The 22,923-nt window shown below is 47.9% G+C and overlaps 1 protein-coding gene across 2 annotated transcripts in view; it reads left to right on the forward strand.

Moving 5' to 3' along the window:
- Positions 1 to 22,923, forward strand: part of LOC143289813 (uncharacterized) — an 85,606-nt gene that overhangs the window by 47,643 nt on the left and 15,040 nt on the right. For both annotated transcript variants that reach the window (XM_076598974.1, XM_076598975.1), the window contains exon 2: positions 5,770 to 7,202. In XM_076598974.1, coding sequence (XP_076455089.1) covers positions 5,770 to 7,202 — 1,433 coding nt within the window. The remainder of the gene's footprint in view (positions 1 to 5,769; positions 7,203 to 22,923) is intronic.

Consider the following 22,923-nt stretch of genomic DNA (forward strand, 5'->3'; position numbering starts at 1 on the left):
TCATGGTGCGTCACAGTGCAGTGTTCTGTGTGCGTCACAGTGCAGTGTGCGTCACAGTGCAGTGTTCTGTGTGCGTCACAGTGCATTGTTCTGTGTGCGTCACAGTGCAGTGTTTTGTGTGCGTCATGGTGCGTCACAGTGCAGTGTTCTGTGTGCGTCACAGTGCAGTGTGCGTCACAGTGCAGTGTTCTGTGTGCGTCATGGTGCGTCACAGTGCAGTGTTCTGTGTGCGTCACAGTGCAGTGTGCGTCACAGTGCAGTGTTCTGTGTGCGTCACAGTGCATTGTTCTGTGTGCGTCACAGTGCAGTGTTTTGTGTGCGTCATGGTGCGTCACAGTGCAGTGTTTTGTGTGCGTCATGGTGCGTCACAGTTTATTGTTCTGTGTGCGTCCTTAAGAAGGTGCTGGAAACATATGTGTCACAATTATTGCTGCTGCTGCTGCTTATGTCATTTCCACTTTTTCCACTGTAGTTTTAACATTAGGCTACCGCTGCTACCACCACTGGAACTACTGCAAATTTTCTTTTTCTTTTCTTTTTTTCTTTTCTTTTTGCTACTACTACTACTGCTGCTGCTGCTGCTGCTGCTGCTGCTACTACTCTTTTCATTATTACTGCTGCAGTTGCTGCAGTTGTAGCTGTACACTGTCCGGTACCTGAGCGTTCTGTTAAGTGTGCATGGTACAAAGTAAGTTATTGAAGGCAGTAAAAGAAAGAAGAAAAAGAAAGAAAGAAAACCATCTGATCACTCCAGTCTGTAACCAATCAAATGTCTCGCTGATCAGATCGTCGCAACACTGCCCATGCACCTCCCCCTCCCCCTCCTCCTCCTCGCCCCTAAGTCAGATCAGCACACTAACAACCAGACTGTCTCAACTCACCGAAGCTGCACTGTCTCTGAAGAAGTCTATTCAAGAGGCCAGCCAGCCAACTAGCTAACGAACCTACAACCAGCTACTTGATGTCACCATCCCAATGTCACACCTTGCCCCTTTCTGCCTCCTCCCCCACCCACCCCAACCCCCCCACCTCTCTCTCTCTCTCTCTCTCTCTCTCCACACTCTAATCAATACATGGACAGACTCGTGAATCAGAAGCGGTGCAGTGGCAATAAAGACCTCCCTCTCCCTTCAAGTCGACAAACCAGCCAACCAGATTTCCTCAGCCTTGTCTTCCTCTCCACTCCTCCCCATGTCCCCCATCCCCACACTCGCACTGGACAATCTTCCAAGTCTCTCGGAACCAATCAATATGATGACAATCCTATTGCCTCCCAGCGGCTAAAGCTGAAAATAGCCAATGGCGGTTGGAGGGATATGTTGGGGAAGAGGGAGGGCGCGGGGATCCCTTCAAGTGGACGTGGACTGGGAGTGGCTGATGACGGCATTATGACGTATGATTGAGCTCTGACGTCAACGAGGGTTAGGGTTGAAAGTGTTTCTGTGATAATTACCCCCCCCCCCCCCCCCCCCATCTTTTCTCTGCCATCTGTTGTGGTGTGTGTGTGTGTGTGTGTGGTATGGTAGTGGTAGTGGGATCGCGCGCGCGCGCGTGTGTGTGTGTGCGTGTGTGTGTGTGTGTGTGTGTGTGTGTGTGCCATCGGTTACGTTGAATATGCGCGAACGTACGTGGGCAGAGAGATTGTTCATTTTCAAGCTTTGTTTAACCAATGATCTGTTGATGGATTGAGTGTGATAGGTTGACTGATTTATTCATTTGTGATGTGACTGATTGATTCATCTATAATGTACATTAAATATATTCCGATATTGCATCAAGGGAGTTTTCCATTCCACTTGTAATATCATCGCACTTAATACTGGAAACAAGATGGCTGAATTTGTCCTGGGGATTATCCCCAAAACGGGGTATGGCTGCCTACATGGCGGGGTTAAAACGGTCATATACGTAAAAGCCCACTCGTGTACATTCGGGTGAACGTGGGAGTTGCAGCCCACAAACGAAGAAGATGTCCTGGGGTAGTGTTCTGCTCCTTGTTCTGACATTTTACAGGTGTTCTTCATTGTTATCATCATCTTGGTCATCACAGGCATTTTACAGGTGTTGTTCACTGTTATAATCATCTTGGTCATCACTGACATTTTACAGGTGTTGCTCACTGTTATCATCATCTTGGTCATCACTGGCATTTTACAGGTGTTGTTCACTGTTATCATCATCTTGGTCATCACTGACATTTTACAGGTGTTGTTCACTGTTATCATCATCTTGGTCATCACTGATATTTTACAGGTGTTGCTCACTGTTATCATCATCTTGGTCATCACTGATATTTTACAGGTGTTGTTCACTGTTATCATCATCTTGGTCATCACTGATATTTTACAGGTGTTGTTCACTGTTATCATCATCTTGGTCATCACTGACATTTTACAGGTGTTGTTCACTGTTATCATCATCTTAGTCATCACTGGCATTTTACAGGTGTTGTTCACTGTTATCATCATCTTGGTCATCACTGACATTTTACAGGTGTTGTTCACTGTTATCATCATCTTGGTCATCACTGACATTTTACAGGTGTTGTTCATTGTTACCATCATCATCATCATAGTAATTACTAGTATTTTACATCATTATTATTATTGTAACTGGCATTTGACATGTTTAGTTTGATATTATCATCATTATAGTAATTACTCGTATTTTACAGGTCTAGTTTATTATCATCATTACAGTTATTACTGGCATTTTACAGGTGTAGTTGTTTATTATCATCATTAAAGTCATTACTGGCATTTTACAGGTGTAGTTTATTATCATCATTATAGTACTTACTGGTATTTTACAGATGTTGTTTATTATTATCATCACAGTATTACTGGCATTTCACATGTGTAGTTTATTACTATCATCATTGTAAGCATTACTTGCATTTTACAGGTGATCCTTCTTGTTATCATCATCATAATTATTACTGGCTCATTTGCGTGTTTACATACCACGTGAGTCTATGTAATAACCTTATGTTTTGGTTGTGTGTGTGTGTGTGTGTGTGTGTGTGTGTGTGTGTTGTCAACTTCAACAAATTCATTTTCTCTGCAAATACTTTGTCAGTACGACATTTGGCCTAAGCATAGAGAATTGAAATTTTTTTTTCCCTTCATACCAATCAAAGGTTGTAAGCATTCTGGATTGAACCACATTTCCGGATCGTGAACGGTTTATTCCGATGGTCTCTGGTTCCACAAGATTTTATTGGGTCATTCCCAGTTCATTGGAGGAACAGTACTTTCGGGTTTTAAGACGGCATGACATTCGGTTTCTGAGAAAAAGAAAGTTTGGACAGAATACACACTGACTACACCATCGACGTGTTTACTGCATACGGGTAATTGATAGGGTATTGAAATGATTAGAATAAACATACTGAAAAATCAGTTTGACTGCAGTCATTTTGCTTGTAATAATCCGTCACTTCTGTATACATCAGACACTTAGATCTGTCGTGAAGAGGGATCTGAAAACGGTAAGTCGTGGACAAGACGGGTGTGTGTGAAATGTTCGGCAGAAACATGGGTATGCCCAGGAGTTTGGAGAGTGAACTGTTCGACAGAAACATGGGTATACCCATGAGTTGTCTGGAGAGTGAAATGCGGATACGGTGTAGCATGTGCGTGGCACAAAACACAGCACAACGTTTCAACACATCTGCAAAAAATCATATTTTGACCGTGAGTATGAAAATATGTGTTGGATCAACTTACGCAGTGGTGGATTGTCTGACTAGTTATCAGTACAAAAGAAAATAATTTTGAAATACGAGATCACCGAAACTCGGTTTTTTTTGTTGTTTCTTACGATCTTTCGAAGCCCGAAAAGCGTGATGAAAAGAAACTTTGATCTAGATATTTGACAATATGGGAGATCCGCCGATCATAATTTTGACTAAAGACACGAACTATATATCATGTAAATTCTGGTAGCCCTCCCCCTCCCTCCAAAACTCCCCACCGGCCGCTTTTTCGGTTTCGTTCTGGCGGAATTACACGTGCGCCGTGTAGATGTCGCCTCTTGTTGTTGCTGTTGTTGTCAACATCATTGATATCATCATCATCATTATCATTATCACTATTGTTTTTATTGAAATGCGAATAGAACAGATGATGGTCGAAATAAGTAGATATAAGCAAGCAAATCAGCGATATAAATAGATAGAAATGGGTAAATCTTATGTAGGAGAGACAATACACGTGAAAAAAATCAATAAGTAAGTAAATAAATGGAGAGATAAATAAACTCACAAACACACACAAACTTACACACTTTCGCGCGCGCAAGCGCAAACGCGTGTAAGTGTGTGTCTGTGGCTGTGTCTGTGTCTGTCTGTGTCTGTGTCTCAGTGTGAGTACGAATATGATGATAAACATAGAGTTTCTGCTGCTTTGGGGGACATGTGGTTTATGTGGACCCGAATCTGATCATGCCCTGACTGGCGACGATTTACCACCACTACTAATACTACTGCTGCTGCTGCTGCTTCTCCTCCTCCTCCTCCTCCTCCTCCTACTACTACTACTACTACTACTGCTACTACTGCTACAGTTTCCTGTTCTTATTTTTCCACCATTGCCTCTGCTACTGCAATAGCTGCAGGTGATGATGATGATATCAGCTGATGGTGAAGAGGTGCCGCAGCTTTGTCTTCCCTGTCCCAAGATGCCATCAGACCCGCAGTTTTGAATGAAAATTATGTTCATAGCATTGTGGAAAACGACACTGACGATGACTTTGGTGACTCTGATAATCATAGTAACATTCTTGACTGTAGTCATAATAACACTGATTGTGATGATTACCCTGATGGTGATGACTGATGACACGATAAATGTGATGGTGATGACTGATGACACGATAAATGTGGTAATTATTCTGATGACACAACAAAACAGGATACAGTACAACATGTATTTGCTACCAGACGTACCAGGGTCACAAGGAACATTTGAAGGGACGGTACATAAACAAACTGTTGACAATAAATCCGTATACATGTGTTTTCATAAAGTGTTCATAATTATCCTGTATACATGTATGTCTTCATAAAGTACCCATAATTATCCCGGATAATTATAAGTCTTTATAAAGTATCCATAAGTATTCTATATACCTGTTTGTCTCCACAAAATGTCCCTAACGATTCAGTATACCTGTACTGTATGTCTTCATAAAGTGGCCATGGTTATCCTGTATACCTGTGTGTCTTCATAAAGTGTCCCTGACGATGTTGTATACCTGTGTATCTTCATAAAGTGTCCCTGACGGTGTTGTATATCTGTGTGTCTTCATAAAGTGTCTCTGAGGATGTTGTATACCTGTGTATCTTCATAAAGTGTCCCTGACGGTGTTGTATATCTGTGTGTCTTCATAAAGTGTCCCTGACCTGACGATGTTGTATACCTTTGTGTCTTCATAAAGTGTCCATGAGGATGCTGTATACCTGTGTGTCTTCATAAAGTGTCCCCGAGGATGCTGTTTACCTGTGTGTCTTCATAAATTGTCCCCGAGGATGCTGTATACCTGTGTGTCTTCATAAAGTGTCCCTGAGGATGCTGTATACCTGTGTGTCTTCATAAAGTGTCCCTGAGGATGCTGTATACCTGTGTGTCTTCATAAAGTATCCCTGACCTGACGATGTTGTATACCTGTGTGTCTTCATAAATTATTCCTGACCTGACGATGTTGCATACCTCTGTGTCTTCAAAAAGTGTACCTGAGGATGCTGTATACCTGTGTGTCGCCCCACAGATGGAGGAAGAGCTGCAGTTCTTGAGGGAGGAGGTCCGGAGCCAGACGAGCAGCGTGCACCGTCTGCAGCAGGCCCTGTTTGACCAGAAGGTCCGCTCCAACACCGCCCTCCTGGCCCTCCGCTCACACCTGTCCCGCTCGTGCCGACGTCACCGCCACTTGCAGCGCCAGAACCAGCAACGTCTGGCCGACACACTGTCCCAGCTATTGTTGCTGGAGGGACGTATCCGGCAAGAGCAGCGACAAGTCCTGCAGCTGCTGCACGACAAGGATGACGTCATCCAGCGGCAGAAGGCGGCACTGACAGACCTGGGCGCCCAGAACGACAAGCTCATGGCCTTGCTGACCCAGGTGCCCGGCTACTCCTTGCGCGCTGACTTGGCCCAGATGGGGGATGGAGAAGTGGGGCTGGAGGAGAGAGAGCCCCAGGTGGTGATGCGGCACAAGGACAAGGACTCCCGCCACAAGGTTCACTTCCGGTCATCCCTTAAGGACACGCTGAAGCGACACAAGAGCAGCCAAGAGCTGCACAGGCCCCGCTCCATGGAAACCCTGCTGGACGCCCGTCACTGCAACAGCCAGGAATACCTGTCTGACGGCGGCCTGCTGCCCTCCTCCACAAACAGGAAGCGCCATGACAGTGACAACGCTCACAACGACTCTAAAGGTGACCAGGGAGAAAAGCCTAGTGAGGCTGCAAAAGGTCAAGGAAGCTCCAAAGTTCAGGAAGGTTCTAAAGGTCGCGAGGGTTCCAAAAGAGAGAAAGGGAAGAAGTCCCGACAGAAGGATCGCCAGGAGAAGTGCCAGAGTCTGGTGGAGCAGTCCTCTCGGCTTCTGGGGCTGCCCGAGGTGCCCAGTGACAGAGAGAGGGAGCGGGACGGCTTTTCGCTCTCTGTCCCCCTCTTCCGCTCCGGCAGGACCCATTCCCCCAGCCGCCCAAAGAGGGACCACTCCCCCTGCCCCGCTCCCAACCCACACAGTCAGGACAGCTTGAACAGTGACGACGAAGAGACTGCCCATCTTTCCCACAACGATAGACAGTACGGAGAACTGGCCAAAGCCAGTTCCATGCCCCTGACCTTAACCTTGGGGTCGGAGGTGAGCGCCGTGGAGGGCAGCAGTCAGACGCCACGCCCCCGCTCCCTGCCCTGGGAGGAACTTGGTCTGCACGAGGACCCGCTCAGCATGGAGGCTGCTGGGGTCAGCGGCGTGTCCATGAACCCGAGTCCCACCACCCTGGTGCCCCCGGGACACCCCGACCCGCTGACGTGCTCCAATGCCGCTGGCGCCCCTTCCGATTCCAGCCCCTTCCAGAGCCTGAAGAACGTCTTCAAACGGCGCAGCACTAAGCAGCGCAGCAAGAAGCGGCCAGTGTCTATGGGTCAGGCCCCCAGCCAAGAGTTCCACTCTGCTCTCAAGGAACATTTCAAGAAGTACGACATGTCCTAGTATTCTTGTCCACCCTTCTTTGCCAGTTACGTATAATCTGGTGTGTGCCGGATTCACCCCAGCATCAGGAGTTAGGAAACTTCCCAACGTTCTTTACAGCTCTTTTCCTCGGCCCCACTCCTCCCTGTGACATCTGTTGCACACACCCATCCCCCACTACCACCCTCCTTCCTCTGACCCACCAGGAGCGAGTTTTGACTTCTTTTCATTCCATCTACAATTCACCAAGAGCTGCACGTAGCTGTGATGACTATCCTTTTATTGCTTGTTTCTCTTCTCCACCTCATCATGCCCAGCTTGTCCCCAAGACTTTTCTCACTGTAAATGAATACGATCTTTTCCTCATCACATCCTTCTTTCCTTGCTGGACCCACAAATCCACAAACCCACTGACCCAAAGAATTCAAGGATACTCCGAGAAATAAGTGTATGGAACATTCATCAGACATCTTATATACAGTCTGCCTCCAACTTCCTTCAAGCAGTCCAAAACGCTGACCTTTCCTTGACGCTGGACATGGCTGATTCTCAGAGGAAAATGTTTGAAAGGCGTTCTTCGCCCACCCGTGAAAGCTGTACCTCGTGTCGATCCCACTGAGGAACATTTGTAACACTTGAAGAACAAGAGAGGCAAAGCCTTCAAGACTCACTTGTGACACACACTTTATCCAATAAAAGAATCGCGAGAAGAAAAAAAAGATAGACCAAAATCATTTAGAAATGTGTTCTTTATTAAGTATTATGAAGCTGAGGAAAAAATGAGCTGGATCAGTAGCAAACCATGCAGGCTACTGTGAATAAGATTTACCACAAGAACAAAGAGCATCTGACGGCTGTTATGCGACATTAATATTCAATGTTATGTTTTTAGCGCAATATATTCCTAACTCTGTTCCAAGGTGATGATACCGTTTAAATTTTGGTTGGTTGGATGGTGTTGTTTGTTTGTTTTTTGTTTGGTTTTGTTTTTTGTTTGTTTTGTTTTGTTTTGTTTAGAAATCTCGGTTATATCAGATTTTTTTTTAAACTTCACGGTAAAGGAGACGCTTCCATCGTCTCAGGCACACTGCAACATGTCGTTTTTTTCCAGATCTGCGCAGACTGGCGTACGCAAGGCCTACCGAAACTGAGAAAGCTCTGCCTTGGGGATGCCGTTGATTCGAGTTTTTTTAGGGTCATTCTAGTTGATTCAGTATCCACTTTAGAACACTTGTCTGCAGTAAACTCGTCGATGATTTAGTTAGTGTCATTCTAAGTGTTCTGTTCACAAATAGTATTTCCTTTCTTTTAATTGCGAAAAAGAATAACGATGTCACGCTGTCTTTAAACCCAAGCAAACGTTCAGGCAACTAACTGGAAAGAGCCCAATATATTTTCTGGATTCGGAACCTCATCGTTCATGATAAGAAAATACGACTGAATCTGGAAGACATACAACTTATCATTGGTGTGAGTGGTGAAAGTTTTCGCTCTGTCTCGTCTTACGCTTTTTTTGGCTATTAAGCGTGTTCATTTGGCCTTATTTTGTTGTATGCGGCTTGTCTGTATATTTTTCTTACATTCTGTGTACTCGTTTCGACTCGGCCCCCTCGATTCGTTCGTATTTTTCTACCTCTGAGTCGATCCTGTCTTTCCTTTCTCTGTTGGGGATCGAATTTTCGCTGGGTGCCTACGCGCGGTACCATGCCTCGTATGCCATCCTACGAAGGCAGGGATCATGATGCTGGGAGGGATACTCAGCAAGAGACTCTCCCAGGCCCGGAGCTCATGATTCCTCCCGATAGGGACCGCGGCGATGCGTCTTCAGACGCTGATCGCGGAGGGGACGCTCATTCCAGTAAAACGGTCATGAAGGGGACCGGGGTGAAAGGGATACGAGCGTCGCCTCCCGAGGTGTCCCAGCGCAAGGCAGGTAGAGGGGGAAGTAGCACGTCCCCTCTTGGTGGTGGGACTCGCGCTGGGTGCGAACTCCCAAGGGGAGGCCGCCCCCCGCCGTTTCCCGGGTCCCCACACGGAGACGGCCCTCAGGGGCCCCAGTGCTGTTTCCCCCTCCTCCCTTCTCGGTCGACCCCCCTCCCCCACCTCCTTCTGGGGGAGAAAAACATTTGGTTCCAGGGGTGGGACCTCCACTTTGCCCACCCCGGGCCAAGCCACCCCAGTCTCCCCACGGGAGGGGATTCGGGGCGCGTGGCAACCTGCTCTGCAGGTCTTCCCGCTATCCGGCCGGTCTCCCCTGCTGGGGGAGGCCCGCGCGTGTCAGGCGGTTCCGGGCAGTCAGACCGCTCGTCTTTCGGCGTGTCTGACACCATAGTCGGACCTGACCTCCCTCCGACTTGGCCAGGTTTTTCCCTTCAGCGAGGTCAAGGCGCCAGTGACCCATGGGGTTGGGGTCACGGGATGGCTGGTGCCCACGCGTGGTATCTCCCATTCTACCCGTACTGGGGCGCACCTATGGTGCATGATGGGTTGCCGGGAGGACCACGGACCAACCCCTTGTCCGCTCCCCACCGGACCCAACCCAGCACAGATTACAGGGTGACACACACAGCCCCGACAAGAGGGATTGACTTCTCGTCGGGCAGGTCGAGCTCCTCGACCAATATTACCACTACAGCCTCAAATTGGTCCTCTGTCAACACAAAGGTGACCTCCACGGTCACAATGGCTTCCTTTTCAGGACCGACGGCGGCCGAGGGGCCCCGCTCAGCCAGTGGGAGCCTACCGTTCCCACCCACCCAGCCTTCGGTCCTAAAGGGAGAAGAGTGGGTGTTTGTCCCCTCTCAGCACTCGTGGGTCCCTCTGGCGTCCAGGGACGCCCTCTCTGAGAAGGTGTGGTACCCACCATCCCAAGCATGGTTGGACCTACGGTCCACACGCTCCCCACCCTCTTCAGGTGTCAAGGACATAACAGCGGCGGCCAGGGTCCCTGCTCGGGATCGTCCCAGCTCATCCCGCTGGGCTGACCACAGCCCACAGGACGCCCCCGTGGGTACATCCACTTGGGATGGCACCCAACAGGGGATGGACTGTGAACAAGAGGGGGAGCCCCTGTCTTCGGATGAGGACGAACAAGCAGATGAGCACTCTTCGCCCCCATCCCAGGGGGACAGATTGAGCCCACGCCTCCCTAGGGACCAGCCTGAACCAAACTCGGACTTTGCCGAGCTCGAACTGACCCTCCCCAATAGGGTCACGCATGCCGAATCAGTCCCTCCGGCAACTTTGTCACCCTTAACCCTCCTTCGACCATGTGACTCTAACTCCAGAACCACAAGCCAGAAATGGCTCAAGAATGGCTTAATAAGCCAGCCCGCACCGTCAGGGGTGCTGCTTCCGTCCCTCCTCCAGGCAGGGAGTCCCTCTCTGCCCCGGGCGCTTTTTCCCCAGGCAAGTTCCTTAAAGATTCCTCCAAGGGAGGAGTGTGGTCCTGGTACACACAGGACCACCCTGCCTACAGGGAAGCAGAGCCCTCCGCACAGGACAGGATGTTGGTCTCACAGCGCACCACCTTCCCCACCTCAGCTACTCTTTCCTTTAAAACATTAGCAGAGTGGGACAAACTGGCCCGCTGCTGCCTCCTCGAGGTTTCCACGGCTTATACCTTCTTTGACGCGTTCCTCCACAGGGCCAATGAGCTGTGGGAACAACGTCCGGTTAATCAGGACACGGAGTCTCCTTCCTCTGTCCCGCCTGGCCTCTTCTCAGACTCGAGGTTAAACACTTTTGGCAGTCGGGTAGCGTCTGGTCTCACGGCAGCTGCAGACACAGCTACAAGCCTTCACTTCAATACTGTGCTAGCGCGGCGTGATGCCGTTCTCCGCCTCTCTAACATTCCAGTAGAGGAGAGGGCTGCCCTGCAGTCCATCCCAGCACAGCAGCACTCCCTCTTTGGCCAGTATGCGCCGCATTTTGTCAGCCACAGGGCAGAGACAAACAGGGAGGTGGCCTCATATTTAGCCCACTCCTCCCAGGGGCGCCAGGGTTCTATGCCATTGAAGAGACCCGCCACCAGGGCCCCTCCATATACCACGCCTCCTAAGTCAAAGCGGCGTGCGCAGAATCAGCGGCAGAGGAACAAACCACCTCATGTCCGTCCAAGCCGACCGGCCATGCCCAAGGCCAGAAGGCAGCACCCCCAATGACTGGGCCCCGATTCAGAAACTTGTCCCGGCATGCTCATCAGTGGCGTGCTCTGGGACTCAACGACTGGATTGTATCGGTGCTGGAGTCAGGGTACATGCTCCCTTGGGTGGGGGACCGCCCCCCTCTAAGATCCACTCCTCCTCCTTATGTGCCCAGCTCGATGGAGCAGGAGAGCGTCTTAGGGGCGATATCTCAACTCTCGGACCCGGGCCCCGGTTTTTACGGCCGGTTGTTCGTGATTCCAAAGGTCTCAGGAGGGTGGAGACCAGTTTTGGACTTGTCCCCCCTCAACAGATTCCTCCCCAAAATCAAATTCAAGATGGACACACAGGCACAGATTCGGGAGACCATGCAACGGGGCGATTGGGCTACCTCCTTCGATCTGAAAGATGCTTACTTTCATATCCTCATCCACCCGGCATCCCGTCGGTACCTGAGGTTCGTGTGGAGGGACAAGGTGTTCCAGTTCTCGGCCCTCCCATTTGGTCTGTCCCTTGCCCCTTTCCTGTTTACCAAGGTGGTGCGGGAATTGGTGTCCATCGTCCGGTCGGAGTCCATTCGGCTCTGTGTGTACCTGGACGACTGGCTTATTCTGGCCCAGTCACAGGCCCTGTGCCAGAGTCATACAGCCAGACTTCTAGACCTTTGCTCCCAACTGGGCTTCATCACGAACCAGGAGAAATGCGATCTGTCCCCGAGTCAGTCCTTCGACTTCTTAGGGATGAGCTTCGACACGCAGTCTATGATAGTCTCTCCGACGCCAGATCGGTGGGACCGTCTGGCAGGCCTCCTCAACCACTTGCGCCATTCCTCCCAAACAACAGCGCGGACACTTTCTTCCCTCCTGGGCATGATGGAGTCCACGGCACCTCTCATTCCCCTGGACAGGGTTCTCAAGCGCCCTCTCCAGAGGGCACTGAGGTTACGCCGGTCCCAGAGCACTCAGCCATGGGATACCCTATGTCTGGGCGAGTGGTTCCTCGAGGTGACATCAGAGTGGTTAACCACCCCTCTTCTGACACAGGGGGTGCCCATAGCCCCGCCTAATCTTCAGGTGGCACTATTCACAGACGCCTCCTCCCTGGGCGGGGGAGCCCACATGGACTCACTCCATGCAGCAGGGACTTGGTCCCCGGAGGAGCGCCTATGCCACATCAATGTTCTGGAACTGGAGGCAGTTCGCAGGGCTCTCCTGCACTTCATGGGGGAGGCCACTGGCAAGACCATCCGCTTGTTCACGGACAATACGACGGTCGCATGTTACGTGAACAAAGGGGGGGAGCGCACTCGGCAGACCTCTCTCTGCGGACCGAGGCTGTCCTCCGTTGGTGCCACAGCAAGGGCTTTGCACTTTCAGCGAGACACATAGCAGGAAAAGACAACATCTTGGCAGATGCTCTCAGCAGGTCCAAGAGTGTCATACACACAGAGTGGACCCTGGACAAGGACACCCTGCAGGGGGTGTGGGAACAGTGGTTCCGGCCGATGGTGGACCTTTTTGCCACAAAGTTCAACAAGAGACTTCCCGCTTATGTCTCTCTGGTCGCCGACCCAGAAGCGTGGGCAGTGGATGCTCTCTCTCTAGACTGGAGCAGTCTGATTGCCTACACATTTCCTCCCTTTCCAATCCTGTCCAAGGTGATACGCAAAGCCAGGTTGGAACGCCCGCAGCTGATCCTCATTACGCCGAAATGGCCAGCCCAGCCCTGGTTTCCGGTCCTTCAGTCCCTGACACATGTTCCACCCCTGGAACTGGAAACCAAACCTCATCTGCTGAGGCAGCCTCGTTCGGGCATTCCTCACTCCAATCCTCAACTGCTCCACCTGCACGCGTGGCTGCTGTGCGGTCGGAACTGTCAGCATCACCATTGAAGTCTTCCACCCCTCGGTCAGCCTCTGTGTCGGCCGCGCTGACCCAGGGGGGTGCCTCCTCCGACCTCCTCTCCATAGTCTCCAAAGCCAGGAGGGAGGGAACAGAGACTTTGTATGACTTTCGCTGGAAGAAATGGTTGCGTTGGTGTGCAGCTCAGAACATTCCCCCTACTAACCCTACGAGCATGCAGCTGGCCAACTTTCTGGCTCACTGCTCCTCGGTTCTCAACCTGTCTGCTAGTTCTGTGCGAGGGTACAGGTCTGCCATCTGTACCACTATCAAACAGCTAGGTGGTCCCGCTTTTGAAGCTGATTTCCTGCTCAGAGAGGTGGCTAGGGGCGCCTCTCTGAAGGAAGCTAGGAATCCCAGAAGAGTACCCCTCTGGGACTTGTTCCTGGTGCTGGATTTCATTCGAAAACAGCCCTTTGAGCCATTGGGGACTATTCCTTTTGACCTGCTCACTCTCAAGACCACTTTCCTTCTGTTGCTGGCCACTGGCCGTTGTAGAAGCGAGATTCATGGTCTTAGTGGAATGCCACAAGATCTAGCATTCCACAGAGATGGTTCCATCACTCTTCGTTTCCTTCCAGTGCTTCTGGCTAAGAACCAAGACCCCGATGTCCCTTCCCCCTCTCTCAGGGTCAGACCTTTGTCTGATATTCTTACCCAAGATGATGAGGATAGGCATCTCTGCCCCGTTCGGTGTCTCAAATACTATTGGGATAGGTCTCGCCATAGGCGTTCTTCTCAGAGGCGCCTTCTCATCTCCCTCAATGAGAATTACAAGAAAGACATTGCTGCAGGCACCATTTCCCGCTGGGTTTCCCAAGTCATTCGTACAGCCTACTTTCATGCACACAAGGATATCAGTTGTCTTAATCCCAGAACACACGAAGTGCGGGCCATAGCTACTTCGGCTGCTTTCCAGCACTCGGTGCCACTGCAGCATGTCTTGGAGGCAGCCTTCTGGCGGTCTGAGAATCTCTTCATCAACTTCTATCTCCGGGATTTCCGTATGACCAGGGCTGACGGTTCCAAAGAGATTTCCTTTGTCGCGGCTAACACTGCCGTCTCGGCTACAAGGGCTCCCCATACGAACCAGTAGGCGTTGCCCTCCTCCATTTGCTTTAAATTCTGCATCAGTTTAACATGGTACAGTATATGATACCAAAATGAGGAGTTTGTATTATACTCCATGTTTGGTGATACATATACTTACCATGTCAAACTCGAATGCCCGCCCGTCCGTCCCCGCGTCTCCGCCGTGGTTCTCATGGGGCATTTTCTTTCACGGCCACGGAATGATTCAGCGCTTATAGCTTTTAGAGGCGTTTGATTGGCTAAAAGCGGGCCAGGCAAAGAGGGGCGTCTTTTCACTGTTAGCCGCGCGAAATTTGGCCAAGCAGAGCAAACCAATAGGCCTAGTTTGCATCAGTTTGACATGGTAAGTATATGTATCACCAAACATGGAGTATAATACAAACTCCTCCTGTTTATTCCAAATGTAGTATTGACAGACAAAATATTTCCACAGAAAATGATTAGTAGAAGTTCACCACGGACACAAAGACAACTGAACACTGGGTTATTACACAGAACTTTGCTTGCACAAGTGAGTAAGAAATTATGTGATGTACAATTGTTCTTTCTTCTCGGCATTCCATGTTGCACTGTGGATATCTCCACCGACACCAAGAAGTCAGAGGCTCCGGAACTTGACTGTTAAAACACCGTTCTCTTCAAGAAACCTGTTCGTCTTGGAAAATGTCAGAGGTAGTCATTACTAACGCACAAGAAACATTTCTTTGCAAGACGTGATAAGAAAGGTTTGAAGAATTCAAGGTGAGGCAAGCGGAGCAGAATATTATTCCAAGAACGAACACGACTACCGAGGTAATACAAGTGATTCAGATTATTACTCTCAAAGACAACACATCATAAGGGGACAGAACCAACTATTACTCTTATAAAGAACACCTCACAAGGGGACACAACTGCCCTTGTTATGCAAAAGCCAGTTTTCCAACATCATGAATGATGTTCACCACAACAGTCATGAAATATCATGTTGTTTCGTTTTCGTAACGTGTACGGTGGTTATTTTGAAACGAGCAGGTAGGCAGGTATACTACAAACGACGGAACGTAACAAACATTGCAGTGCAAGAAACTGACAGCTGAGCTGAAATTTAGCAACTTCTCCCCCCACACGCTCACCTTTTCTCCACTGCTGCTGCTGTTCGCCATTCCTTCTCCACACGGGACTGTAATCTGCTGGCACAACCACTGCTAGTGACACTGCTGACAAACTGACAAGGAAATAATATGTCAGTGAAAAGGTGTTCAGTCTAGTTGCCCAGCCAAGCTAGGAGGTCAGTAAACTGCTGTGGTAGTCCTGACAGTATTCAAGTAACATGCTTGTTGACAACTATCTGCTAGTGTAGGTATCGCAGCATTTGTCAATGACAACTTGGATATTGTGTTTAAATTCAAAATGTCTAACTGATGTCTAATGTGAAATATCCCGAAACGAACTATGCACACATGTAAAAGAATGTGAAAGTGTATGCCTACAGAAATGTACTGGTGAAACGTTTCTTTTATTTAATTTTATTTATTGATTGGTTTTATTATTTAATGTTATTTGTTTTTGTTCAAACGTACATTATTTTATTTTATTGATTGATTGGGTTTTCGTGTTTTTATTTTATCAGAGTAAATTGGTGTTCTCATGACAATGTCAGCGTCTGAATCTCATTTCACATTAGCTGCTCTCTGCCCAGACAGCATCAACCCATCTAGAAGCTGGGAACCACATGGGTTTGCCCAAGGTACTTGGGAACAGGGAATGCAACTCTTCCGTGCTGGGCTGCCCACCCGAATCCGACCCGGGGCCCACTTGGTTTTGCCCAAGTTACTTGGGGACAGAGGCAACCCTTCCTGGGTGGGCTACCCACCTGAGTCTGACCCGTTCCACACTTGACAAAAGATAGGTGGCCACTTACGCAACACACTGGCCCTTGTCTTACTTGGTAAAGCCCATAGGCCAGGAAATTTAGATTAAAATTTGCGTTAAGTCAAAATGTCTGCAACAAAACCGTTCTTTTTACGATAAAATAGAATAAATCATCCTGATCACACTGATATAAAGTTGGCCACTATAGGGGGGCGGGAACATAGGTAGATTTTGATTTTTAATGACCAGAATCGAATATTTTTATAACTTCTGCCTGTGCGAGATCGCCTTACAAAGAGTCGCAAGGCAAGCATAGGCGAAGGTTACTCAAGCGCGGTAAAAGGGGTCGCCAGAGGAAAGCGTTCAGCGCGGTACAGTACATGTGACTGACTGCTGCCGCGCTGATGCTGTTATACTAACAAAACCCTGTCTCGCGTGCACCTCGGGGATCAGCTGCATAGCACGAGACATAAATTCACATCCCCAAAACCCCAAAACAGGCGTGGCAAAAGAGGTGGGAAAAGACTCTGCTTAGGTAGCAGAATGACAAAAGCAGAGCGGCTGTCAAAGAAATTCTTTAGAATCGGCAGCTGGAATTGTTCCAGCGCGAGAATGAGAATCTCAACAATTGAGAAATTGGCATATGATTTTGACATTTTATGTCTCCAAGAGACTAGGACAAGTGCAGACAGACCAATACATTTTGAGAATTTCACAGTCTTTCAAAGGAATGAAGGAAGAGTAGCAATCATACTGAACAAAAACCTAAAAAACAAAGTTTCCACCATAAATCTAGAGAAATGGTGTAGCAACTCATGTGAACTAGTGGGGGTGCGTCTCGAAAAGCCTGACGGAATTCACAAAAGCATCGTGCTCATCAATGCCTATGTTCACCCAGGAACCTGCACAACAAAAGAGGATTGGGCCTTTTTAGAGGAAATAGAGAACGAACTTGGAGACTCAGTCATTATCTGTGGAGACCTCAATGCAAGATCGAAGCTATGGGACCAGCGGAACACCAACCCACAAGGACTCGCACTTGAAGGAATGATAGGGGAAATTCTTCTTAGCCCATTAACAACCACATCCCCAACTCGCCTTGGAACAAGACAAGGGGACAGTGACAGTGTGATCGACATCGCCCTAACATCTCCAAAATTCAGAGCAGAAATGAATGCAGAGACGCTTCCACACCAAGGCAGTGACCACCTCCCGGTAGTGTTCTGTCTACAGAAACTGTCAGATAAACCCTGTATGAAACCGCGTGATCCATTTCAGTATGAAACCAAAGAGACAACCGTCATCGAAAAATTAAGACGCAGAAGAAACAAAAGAACGGCACCGAACAGGATGCAAACTATTCAGCCCCCATGGTGGAATACCGACACAGAGAGAGCCTGGATAGAAAAACATGTGGCTGTCAAACTTTGGCAAAAAGAAAGAACAAAACCATCTCCAGACAAAGATATTGAAACAAAAATGAAAGAAAAAACTAAACAGTTTGAAATCATTGCTCAAGAGGCCAAAAATTGCAAGTGGAAACAGTTTTGCAAGGCACTCAGTTATGACTCAACATTGACAGAGTTCTGGCAATTTTATCGTCGCATGGAAGGGAAAACGTGCACAACAACCCCAGACATGGTAGACACTGACGGAACCAAGCTTAAGACAAACAAAGAAAAAGGATCCACCCTGCTCAAACGTTTCATACAACAGAGCGATCAAAGAAACTTAGATGAGAAAAAGAAATATGTTGAGGAGTTAAACCAAACCCTTATGCAGACTGGACCTGATGATGACTTGACAATAGATGATCTAAACGAAGCAATAGCTAAATGCAAGAAAGAATCGGCTCCTGGCGCAGACAAAGTTCGCTACTCGGACATCAAGGAACTATCGGAAGAAGACAGAAGCAACCTTTTCAATCTATATCAAAACATTTTCCACAATGGACATGTGCCGGAGGACTGGACACACAGCTTCTTAAAACCCATACCAAAACCAGGAAAGGACCATCATCAGGTAAGCTGCTACCGGATCCTAACCATGCAAAACATTGCCGGAAAGCTTATGGAACGCATGATAGCCAGGAAACTTGCAAGGGATCTTGAACACAAGCACATTCTCCCTTCAAATCAAGGTGGTTACAGAACAGGCAAGTCCACATGGGAAAACGCAGCTGCTTTTGCATATGAGGTGTATGAAGGATTTCAAAAAAAAGAAGAAACACTAGCAGTAGCAATCGATCTTGAAAATGCCTACAATAAAGTCCAGTTTGCGCACCTCATGGAGCTGCTACTAAGGTATGGTTTCAGTTTCAGTTTCAGTAGCTCAAGGAGGCGTCACTGCGTTCGGACAAATCCATATACGCTACACCACATCTGCCAAGCAGATGCCTGACCAGCAGCGTAACCCAACGCGCTTAGTAAGGTATGGAGTAAGTTTGACACTGACAAGATGGATAGCAGCAGCGCTTCAGGAAAGAACCGTCGTCCTACGCCTCGGAGATTGGATGTCTGCACCTTCTAAACTATCCATGGGACTGCCACAAGGGTCTCCGCTTTCTCCTGTCCTCTACAATGTCTACACGAAGAGCCTTGCAGACTTAAACAACAATGGAATAGCTCGGGTGCTTACTCTTGCGGATGATGGCCTGGTCTTCAAAACTTCGAAAGATGCTCAGGAAAGAACTAAAGCCGTCCAGAAACAACTAAACAATATTGCTCAATGGTGCAAAGACACAGGATCTTCCATCAATCCAGCAAAAGCCCAAACGTTGCTGTGCACCCTCAACAACAAAACCGCGAGCAAATCACCACCTTCTGTGTCACTCGATGGGATTCAGATCGAGAAAACTGAATGCCTACGCTACCTAGGAATACACTTCGACAGGATGCTGACCTTCAGAAAACATACGTAAAATACTGTTCTCAAATGCAAAAAGGGCCTTTCAATCTTAAAAGCAATGGCAACCAAAGGTATTGAACAACGCCACCTCTTCCTGCTATACCAATCACTCGTCCTCAATGTGATCGACTACGGACTTGGGCTAACAACACCATCTCAAAGCAACCTCCTAAAATTAGAAAGAGTTCAAAAATAAGCTATGAGGCTGATCCTTGGAACAACAAAAGACACGCCCACAGAAACCATGCGATACCTGCTTGACCTTCCTTCAGTGCAGGCCAGAAACAAGTTAGAACAGGTCAAGACCTACTTCAAAGCATTAGAAAACCCTCAAAACCAACTGCATGATGCAGTCAAAGAACCAAAAGGCAGCCGCCTAGGACAAGGAAGATCATGGATGGGGCAAGCAGAAGACACAATCCAGCTAGTATGCCGACTACAAGACCTGAAAGAAACAAAAGAATGGGAGAAAAACCCCGAAAACCTCAACCATCTATTCAACACAGCCATTTCACCCACTCTAGGAAGACATTGTTGGGAATGGCCAGAGGGCAAAACTGATGCGGAAGTGAAGCTGCTTATAGAAGAAAACAGTAAAGAAGAGGACATCATCATATACACAGATGGCTCAGTCACCAAAGACCAATCTGGTTCGGGGATTCACTGCGAAACAAAATGGAAAAACAGTTAGGGAAGAGAATGCTGCCTACAAAGTCACAACCTCCAGCCTAACGATGGAAGTTGAAGCTGTGACACATGCCCTCCAGTGGCTATCGTCCATCCATACGCCCGGAAACCAACATGCCATGACTCTAACCGACTCAATGAAACTCATACAGAAAAGTGAAAACGGAATGGGAAGCCCAGAGTGGCATAAGGCAATGCGCAACTTTCAGATTAAAAAACTCACATGGTCATACTGCCCGGGACATGCAGGTGTTAAGGGAAATGAGAGAGCTGACAGACTTGCTGGTAACGCAACACCAACGAGCGGCCTACATCTAGGAAAATCGGAAATCCTCAGAAAAGTCAAAGAATATCAAAAAGAACAGGTACAAGGCCATCACACCATCGATCGCCTCAAAGAAATAAAAGCAGAGAGAGGGAGCGGCCATAAGTCTAACATGAAAGGCAGAGCACGATGCTTTGCAAATCAAACAAATATCGGCATCATTTCCAAACCATCTCATCTCATCATCTCATCTATCCCTTGACCCGTGGGTGGGTCGTTGGGGCACCATGGATGACTGCCTGGTCAGCTCGCGCCACCTGCCTCGGTCCTCAGCGGCCCTTTGAGTTGTGGCAAATGGCAGGCCCGTCCACTCTTTGATGTTGTCCTCCCACCGCTTTCTCTGTCTGCCTCTCTTCCTCCTTCCTTGTACGGTACCCTGCAGGATGGTCTTGGCTAGGCCGTCTGATCGTGTGACGTGTCCATACCAGCGGAGCTTGCGTTCCTTCACTGTGGTTAGCAGGTCTTTGAATGGGCCAATGGCGTTTTGGACTCTTCTTTTCACTTCCTCATTTGTGATGTGGTCTTTGTATGTAATGTTCAGGATCTTGCGGAAGCATCTCATTTCCAGGGCCTGGATTCTTCTCTGGAGTTCTGCAGTGAGGGTCCAGGATTCGCAAGCGTATAGAAATATTGAGAAGATGAGGGAGCGCATTAGTCTGATTTTGGACGAGAGGGAGATCTTTTTGTCCTTCCATATAGTCTTCAATCGACTCAGTGCGGCAGTAGTCTGCGCGATTCTGGACAGGACCTCTGGTTTCGAACCCTCGTCTGACACAATGGCACCCAAGTATTTGAAGGAGGAGACTTCTTCCAGTTTTTCACCGTTTACGTGCAAGTTGGACGTTACGCCTTGGCTGTTGTTGGTCATAACCTTGGTCTTCTCGGCACTGATCTCCATGCCGTAGGCTGATGATGTCTTGTCAAGTTTGTGCACGAGTTCTTCGAGTTCTTTCTCTTCTCCTGCCAGGCCATCAATGTCATCGGCAAAGCACAGGTTGGTGATGACTCTGCCTCCAATGCTGACAGTTCCCACATGATCCAGGGCGTCAGTCATGATCCTTTCAAGAAAGAGGTTGAAGAGAGTAGGAGAGAGTAGACAGCCCTGTCTGACTCCGACCGTGGTTCTAAACCAGTTACCCGTGTTACCATTGAAGAGGACTGCACTGGTTGCTCTTTCGTATAGGTTCTGTATGGCTTGGATGATGTCTTCACTGATGTTGAATTTGTGCATGGTGGCCCATAAGGCAGCGTGCCATACCCTGTCGAACGCCTTCTTGAAGTCAATGAAGACGTGGTAGAGGTCTCTTTGGTGCTGGAGATATTTCTCGCACAGCAAGCGCAGGTTGAAGATTTGTTCTGTTGTGCTTCTCCCTGCTCTGAAGCCGGCCTGCTCTTCGGCGATGATCATTCCAAACCAACATTGCGCAAATTTCTTCAAAACGGAACAGAGTCTCTGTGGGCTTTTCCAAATACAATAGACTGAGCAACACACTAGACGCCACGTTCTTGGCATCAGAGATCTTTTCCCATCCCTCTTGCGGCCAATCAGTGGCAGCCTCTGTTCGTGTGTGTGTTTGTGTGCATGTGTGGGTCTGTATTTTTGAGTGCGTTTGTGCATGCGCAAGAGTGTAAGTGTACACAAGTGTCAGTAGAGTTCTGTGCACGTGCGTGGTGTGTGTGTGTGTGTGTGTGTGTGTGTGTGAGGGGGAGGTGGGGGTACGGGGGGAAGTGGGGTAGAGGATGAGGTATGTGAGTGTATGCATGCCTACACTGTGGGAACAACAGGATATTGGAACGTATATATATATATCTTTGTATATATGTGGAGGGGTTGGGGGTGGGAGATATGGGCATATGTGTGTGTGCTTGTACAAGTAAGTGTTCATCTGTGTGTATGTGTGTGTGTGTGTGTGTATGTGTGCCGTGGAAGCTGCGATACGTAGACTAGAAATGAGTGTGTGGAGGAGGGGGGTAGAGGAGGTGCAGGGTAATGTGTGTGTGTGTGTTGGAGCTCATGTACGTTTATATGTATTTAACTGTGCTTTCATATCTGTGAAACTGCATGTTTGGTGCATATCTGTTATGCATGTGTGGGTGTATATGTGAATGTGTGTCTTCATGTTTTACATCTATTTGCTTATTTATCATCATTGTTATCTTATTTATTTATTTATTTATTATTGTTATTATTTGATTATTATTATTATTACTACTACCTTTTTTTAAAATAATTATTATTTATTTAATTATTTATCTATTTGTGTAAGCTTATCTATTATTTATTCACCTTTTTCTTTTTTTTCTTTTTTTTTTTTTTACTTTATAATTATTATTTATTTATTTATTTATTTGTGTAAGTTTATCTATTATTTATTCACCTTTTTTATCCTCAAGGCCTGACTAAGCGCGTTGGGTTATGCTGCTGGTCAGGCATCTGCTTGGCAGATGTGGTGTAGCGTATATGGATTTGTCCGAACGCAGTGACACCTCCTTGAGCTACTGAAACTGAAACTGATGCCGATCTGTGAGCAGGTAACTGAATCTGAACAATAAGCTAGGAACAGAGCTCTTTCGGGTCAAAAGGAAACAAACATTTTCAATTTCATGTATTTTAAAGTGGTAGAAGACGCAAATCCGCTTTTATGATTGTTTTCTAGTTTCCTACCATTCATGACATATCATAAAGAATGAAATCAGTATTATACCGACTGCAAAGGTGAATTTACAAAGGCAACACGGGATCATTTAGTTCGTAAGTACAATTTTGTTGATATTTTACGCAATGCACAACTTGGATATACTCCATGCTCCGCTT

Source organism: Babylonia areolata, chromosome 14 (assembly GCF_041734735.1).
Source record: "Babylonia areolata isolate BAREFJ2019XMU chromosome 14, ASM4173473v1, whole genome shotgun sequence".
Taxonomy (NCBI): Eukaryota; Metazoa; Mollusca; class Gastropoda; order Neogastropoda; family Buccinidae; genus Babylonia; species Babylonia areolata.